The sequence below is a fragment of the Echinops telfairi genome, unplaced genomic scaffold, assembly GCF_000313985.2.
Source record: "Echinops telfairi isolate 266 unplaced genomic scaffold, ASM31398v2 ScPeMD7_2;HRSCAF=8, whole genome shotgun sequence".
NCBI lineage: Eukaryota > Metazoa > Chordata > Mammalia > Afrosoricida > Tenrecidae > Echinops > Echinops telfairi.
This window is the reverse complement of record NW_022103898.1, coordinates 11,799,785-11,806,834: the sequence shown is the minus strand read 5'-3', so window position 1 is coordinate 11,806,834 and position 7,050 is coordinate 11,799,785. Positions and strand designations below refer to the sequence as shown.

Here is a 7,050-nt window from a genome sequence, read left to right as displayed (position 1 = left end):
TTTCAAGGTCCCCCAGACAAGGACAGGCCAGGGTCTGGGTGGAGAGCCACCCTAGCCGGTCAGCTCCTGGTGGGCCCGGCTCCCACCCTCCCAGGGTCTAGCCTTACTCAGGAAGGAATGTCCCCATCCTCAACCCCCTGCCCCAGGCCCCAGCTGTGCTTGTCCAGACAGACGGTTTTCTGTCAGTGCCAGCAGGAGGTGTGTGATGGGGTGCCAGTAACAGCTAGCCCATCCCATGCGGTGTGCTGCGGGCGGCGTGTTTTAGAGAACTTTATTGTCACGAGTATTAAAGTTTCTGGAACAAAGTATTGTGGTGTCATCAGAACTGTCTTAGCAGATGATGGGCTGGGTCACAGGTCCTACAGGGCATCTCAGCAGAGACATGCCTATACTGCCCAGGGAGCCTGGGCCTCCACCGAGCCTCCCCCAGGAACCCGGACAGACAGGCAGCTGGGGGTCCGGGGTGAGTCACAGTTCTGGGTTTATTGCCAGTGTTAGGAAGGACCAAGGGGTCCTGGCTGCTAAGGGAGGGTTTCTGACAGGACAATGTTGGGGGTGGGGGAACACTGCTGCCACCCCAGCTGCCCCTGGGGCCTGTGCTGGAGCTGGGGCAGCCCCAGGAGTGACCTGGCACCAGGGTAGCTCCCACCAAGGGACCCAGGGTGTCTGGGTACCTCAAGGACACTCCTGGCCTGGCCCCCTGGAGACCCAGCGGAGCAGGGTGGCAGGCAGGTGGGGGCGGGTCTGGCCAGCACATCTCTGCAGTCCTGGGTCGGTTGTAGACATCCCAGTTGATCTTGACTTTGGGGTGCTCAGGCTCGTACATGCCGGGGACCCTCCCTCCAGACAGTCACAGACTCGTGTTCTGGGCACCCAGACAGACCGTGTTTCGCAGACTGGTCTCCTTCAGTCACCACCTTCTTTGGAGGCCCCTGGAGGCTGCGACCCCATTCCTCCCCTTCCTTGGGTGATGCGCTCCCTGGAAGCGAGTGTGTAGGCGGGGCAAAGTATGAGTGTGGGGAGGTCAAGACCACCCCCTGGGGGGGGGCAGGCACCCCATTTCTGTTGGATACCCCATGGAGCCCAGTGCTACCCACACACGATTTGGACAGGAGAGGGCAGGGACTGGGCCACTCCATCCTGGCCTCCAGGCCAGGTCACCCTGGGCCCCAGAGGGACTGCATGCACTTGAGCACATGTACCTCATTGCCCACAGGAAGTCCAGCCACACACTGGGCTGCTTTCAAGCATGGGAGCCAGTGGTCTCCTTACGGTACCCCCGCCTAGCAATGCCTGGAGGGACAGGCGTCTGCCCAGGAGTCCTCAGCAGTGAGCACAGCTGAGCCAGGGCCTTTGTCCCAGCTGGGAGATGGGCCCCAGCCCACTGCAGACCTCACCTTTCACATGTCCAAGGTGAGGGAACACAGCTTCAGTTTGGGGTTCACAGAAGTCACTGTCCAGCCAAAGAGGTACCTGGCCTCTCAAGACTCCCCACCCCCTTGTGTCCCCAGTGTCCTTGGAGAGAGAGAAGGCAGGCCTGGCTTCTTCCAGAGACCACAGGGAGACCCCAGCCCAGCTTGGGGACATGAAGAGTACAACAGTCTGCCTTGAGCTAGGGCCTGGGCCTGAGTGGGGCAAGGGGGTGGGGAAGACTATGGGGCAAGGGTCACACTGGCTCCCTCGAACCCCAGCCAGGCCTAACGCAGCTCTTGGGCTCAGTGATAGGTGGACAGAGGGGGCCTGTGTGTATGTGTGAAGCGGGGAGGGACAGCAGAGAAGCGGAGGCCGGCCTGGTGACACCCCCCCAGCCCAGCACCTGGCCAGACCACAGCAGTCACAGGTCACAGGGATGGTGGAGGCACACGCTCTCGGCCACAAGCACAGACACAGACAGACGTGCACACAGGTGGCCCGGGGCAGTGGGGACACGGTGGGGCTGGCTGCTGCCCACCAACCCTGCTTGGTGCCCACTGCCCACCCAGCCAGCTGGCACTGGTACCACCAGCCTAGGAGCCCACCACCTGGCCAGACCACGTCTCATGGGGGGTGTGAGGGGCCAGCTGGGTGAGGACGACTTCCACGGCCTGGAACTTCTGGTTCTTGGGCGGGATGGGGCACATCTTGTAGGTCACCTCGTCCCCCTCCACAGGCACGTACTCGCCCTCGATGCTGGTGGGAGGGAGAACGTCAGCCCCGCACCGAGCTTCAGCCCCCCACCGCCCTCCCCACCATTACCACTGGCACCAGGGGCTGTGCCAACCCTAGGCCCAGGACTCCCTCTTACAGTCCGCCCCCCAGGGGCCCCCCAGGCTGAAGCCGAGGGCTGTCCCAACTCCAGAGCCTCAGGCGTCAGGGTCTGAAGGTCCCCGGCCCCTCCTACTGCCCCCCACTGAGGAGCAAGGAGCCAGTGCCTGGGGAAGCATGCTTTTTTAGGTGGGGGCCACTCGAGGAGGAGGCGTGGAGGACTCACTCAGACACATGCACAAAGATGTCCTCAGACCCATTCTCCGGGGTGATGAAGCCGTGTCCCTGTGACCGGGAGAACTGCTTACAGACACCCTTGAACACCGGGCCAGCTGAGGCGCGGGCTGTCCTGTGGAGAGGGGAGGGAGGTTGGAGCTATGCCTGGGCACACCCCACTCCTTAGCCTCAAACCCTCTTAGGCTCTTGCTGCTGAGCCCAGACAGGGCTGCTAGACTCCTCCTTCCTAGGCCACAATCTATACACAGTCCTCACATTGGAAGCTGGGCCCACCCAGCAAGTGGGTCTCCTGGCTCTGCTAGCGCTTTCCGGATAACACCCTCTCCTGAGGTTGTCTACGTGAATTCCTGTTGTGAGGTCTCTGAGTGAAAGATATCCAACCTAGACTTGATTACCTCCCCAGATGAGGAGCTCACTACTTTGCAAAATAGCCATCTTCTTCCTACTCCTGAATTTATCTGATACATCATCTTCCAACACCCCAGGCTGGGTCATCGCCCTTAACCTTGATGGTGGCAGGGCTGAAGGGTAAATTCCTCAGAATTATGAGCAAGCAGCTGGTGGGCTGGGCTTTGTCTTATCATTAACCCCCTGATAAAGAGCTTGCTGAATTTTTATGGAATCCATGAGTGGGTGAGATAAGAATGGGTGAGCACTTGTCCTTCTTGTAACAGCTTAAATAGCTCCCTGTCCTTGGGCAGGACCGGGCAAGCTGGCCTGGTATAGGGCAGGTACTCACGCCGAGTAAGTCCTGGTCCGTTTGGTAGGTAGCGGGCTGGGAAGGTCCCGGAGCTGGACACCGCCCCGCTCCCAGACCCGGCTGCCCTCCCTGTGAAAGGGGAAGGTGGGCCAGATGGGGGACTTGGGGGAATGTAGTGGGGGCACAACAGGGGGTGACGTGGGCTCCGACGTCATGGTGAGGCCGGCAGGTGGGGGGCTCGGGCGTCCTTGCGGGCAGGGCTCGGCCTGGCCCTGCTCGGCAGCCTCGCCAGCCACGGGCTCCGTCTGTGGGGGAGAGAGAGGCACAGGTGAGTCTGGTCCAGGCTGGGGGACATTTGGCCCCATGTCCTCTGAGCCCTCCCAGTTCAATTCTGGAGCCCTGGGGACTGAGTGGGGCGTGTTTTGCTGTGGGGGGTGGAGTGGATGTCAGGTGACACCAGCACAGGTGTTAGCCCTTTAAATCCCACAGGCCTGCTAGCTGGTCATCTCATCTTGGTCACCAGGCAGGGGGTGACTTCAAGGGAGCCACTCAACAGCAGCGGTGACATAGTGGGCGTCGGTCAGTCATGGGCCTCTGCTTCCTGCTCTGGGAAATGGACCTAGTGGTGCCTCTTATTTCAGAGAGAAGCTTCCGTGACTCGGAAGTAAGCCTGGACGGTATTTTCCTGAGCCCAGTCGGTTGTCCCTAAAACAGGGCTGATGATGCTGACCGCTCAGGGTAGCGGAGCCAGGGACTGAGTATGTGCATGTCCAGTATATTCCCAACAAATCGCTATGATCACTGTTAATCCACAGGAACGCAGGCGGGGGACCTTCAGAAAACGACTGAAGGAAGGAATACGGTGTTCCACTCACACGCTTCCCTTCTCTCCCCTCCCCAGGGTCTATCAAGCCTTGAAACCCGCCCCGCCCCCTCCACCCGCCCCCCCTGCCCTCCAAGAGATGCTGCCAAGAAGCCCAGAGAGAGCAGCTCCTGGGCAGGCCAGGTTTTCTCCAGCCTGGACAGGGGGCCCAGCACAGTGGGGCCAGAAGCCCCCTGGATACAAGCTCCCCTCCAGCTCCGTGTGACTGGGTCGTTCGGGGGGGCTACACATGGCACTGCCATCCACACGGCTGGGGGTTCAAGGTCACCAGCTGCTCTGCTGGAGGAAGAGGAAGCTCTCTGCTCTTATAAAGTCTCCCAAGACCTCCAGGATCAGAGAACTCTGCCCTCAAGGGTCCCTGTGAGTCAGACTGGCCTAAAGGAAGTAAAGGAAGAGCCGGGGTCCCAGTGGCTAAAAGCCAGTCTGCTAAAAAGGACACACAGCGTGACTGCTCACCAACAGGCTGGCTGTTCAAACCCACCTGGCTCTCCTGAAAGGAGCCCTGGTCAGGGGCTGGGAGCTGCAAGCGCCACAGCTGGACACCACCAGGCGCTCCTAGAGGGAGAAAGGCGGGCCCTCTACTTCCGTCAGAAGTGAGTCTCAGAAACTCCGAAGGGCAGCTCTGCCCTGTCCTAGAGGCTTGCTGCCTCAACCCCCTGGCAGTGAGACAAGGTGCCAGTCCTGGAAGCCCGGGGGCCAGTTCCACTCTGGGGGGCACTATGAGTCAGCATCTGCTCAAGGTCAGCGGGACCTTGGGCGGCTCTTCCGCTGGGCTGCTTCCTCTGCAGCAATGGCACGGTAGCCCCTCACAGGCTGCGGGGAGGCGAGACTGAGCCCGTGGAATTACAGAAGCCCCAAGTCCCCGGTGGCAGATGGGGGGCATGTCTGGTTTCCGTTCCCACCCCCTACTCCGCCCTGTCCATCCATGTCAGGGGTCTAGAAAACCTGGAAGCCCCTAACTACCACGGGGTGGGGTGAGGGGGACCAGCCACTCCCAGAGCACCTCTGGCTGGGACCTAAGATCAAGAGCACCACTGCCACCCTGCAGGAGGGGTGCAACTCTCTAGATTCACAACCCCCGGGGCCCAGAGCCCCCCCTCAAGAGAAGAAGGACAGACTCCCACCTCACTGTTCCCTATGAGCCCCTGGGGTGACAGGACGGATGTGTGTGACAGTCTTATCCCCACGGTGGGAATGCCCAAAGGAGAGGCTGACCCCACAGAGGACTGCATGCTCCCGGCTTCTACCGGGAGTGAAATGAGCTTCCGGAGGGAGGGGCTCGAACACAACGCGCCCCTCATGCCAGAAAAGCAAAGCGCAGCCTCTCAGGTCTGCTTCCATTCCGCTGAAGTGACCCAAATAGGCAAATCTGCAGGGACAGGAAGTAGACTAGAGGCAGCCTGGGGCGGGCCAGGAACACGGGGCGACTGCCGATGGGTGATGAAAACGTCTAAAATTAGCTGTGGGAGCCGCACAAGTCTGACTCGACTGAACCCCGCTGGGTCGTCCCCCTGCTGTGAGTGATACCTCCATAAAATTGTGATGTCAAAAAGCAATTACTAAAAGGAAGAGCAACGAAATGTCTGGGCCCAAAGCATGTACCCTGGGGAGTCCCTGCACCCACCTGGGTCTGGGATGTCAGGTGGAGGGCGACAGGCAGAAGTCAACCCCAACCAACTTTGCCCCACCCCTCCCAACCCCCATCTCCCCAAGGAACAGTTTTCTGGCCTTTATTGTTCTAGTCCGTGACAGGCGGTGCTGGGAGGTCGTCTGGGCCGAGGGACGGAGGCGGCCTGCAGTGGTCACCAGGGAGACGCAGCTAAGCAGAGCCTGCTTGGGCCAGCTGGCCTCCCAGGCCTCTGGCAGTGAAAGTCGGGGAAAGCTATATGGATTCATCAAGGCTGACTCACTGCTGTCCAGTGGAGGCCAACTTATGGCGACCCTATAGGACAGGGTAGAACTGCCCCCATGGGTTTCCAAGACTAACTCTTTACAGAAGTAGAACGCCTTGCCTTTCTCCCGAGGAGCATCTGGTTGTTTCGAACTGCTGACCTTGTGGTTCGAAGCCCAACACCTAAGCACTCCCATCCAGGGCTCAGGAGTCCAGAAAAGGATCCTGCGTGGTGAGAGGGGTTAAGCATTGGGCTACAAACCGGAAGGTTGGTGGTTTGAATCCACCCCCTGTTCCAAGCAGGCGGATGAGACAGTTGGCATATAGAAAGATCACAGCCTTTGGAGACCCTGCGCTGTAAGACGTCCTGTAAGATGCCGCGGGTCACGGTCAACACCCCAGCAGTGGGGGTGAAGAGCCTGGTGGGCTCACACCGAAGCGGACACCCAGAGGCGCCGGCAGCCAGAAGCTGGGAACCAGAACCTGGGCTGGTGTCCTCAGCACCCCTCCTGGGGAGGTCGAAGGTGCAGTGGGGCCGGCCCGCATAGTGGTGGAGTTCTGTGAACCCTGCAGCTCTGAGGAGACCTACCCGGGGCTGGCGAGGGCCATGAAGAGACAGGGTCCTGGGGTCCAGTCATGTCTGGGGGGGACAGGGTGCTTTGAGGTGGAGGTCCACGGACAACTGGTGTTTTCCAAGCTAGAGGATGGGGGCTTTCCTTGTGGGAGAGATTTTGGGGAGCCCCTAGCAGAGATTACCCCCAGCCGTCCTGCAGGCCCCCCTGGCTTCCAGTCTTAGTCTCCTCTGGGATCCTGATGGCTTCCACCCTCCTGCCTCTTCCCTTCCTGAGCTCCTTCCCACAAGAGCCTGGCCGGCCTTCCCTTCATGCCTTGGGCGCCCAAGGGGGAAACGAGAGCTGCTTTGGCCTTGGGGACGGGAGAGAGAGCCTGCTCATGGAATATCCACAGATACCTTAGTCCCTCTTCCCGGGGACAGTGCCCACACAAGCCCAGTCCCTCCCCAGCTGCTACCAAAGTTCCCCTTTACTCTCCACCAGCCCGAGAGAGAGAGAGAGAGAGAGAGAGAGAGAGAGAGAG

At 60.3% G+C, this 7,050-nt stretch overlaps 1 protein-coding gene across 1 annotated transcript; it reads right to left on the bottom strand.

Moving 5' to 3' along the window:
- Positions 1-254: 254 nt before the first annotated feature.
- On the bottom strand, positions 255-3,719 carry CSDC2 (cold shock domain containing C2). Its single transcript, XM_004700282.2, has 3 exons — positions 3,221-3,719; positions 2,471-2,593; positions 255-2,169 (listed from the first exon to the last, which is right to left on the bottom strand). The coding sequence occupies exons 1-3, from the start codon at positions 3,544-3,546 to the stop codon at positions 2,007-2,009; spliced, it is 612 nt and encodes a 203-aa protein (XP_004700339.2). The 5' UTR covers positions 3,547-3,719; the 3' UTR covers positions 255-2,006.
- Positions 3,720-7,050: the final 3,331 nt, after the last annotated feature.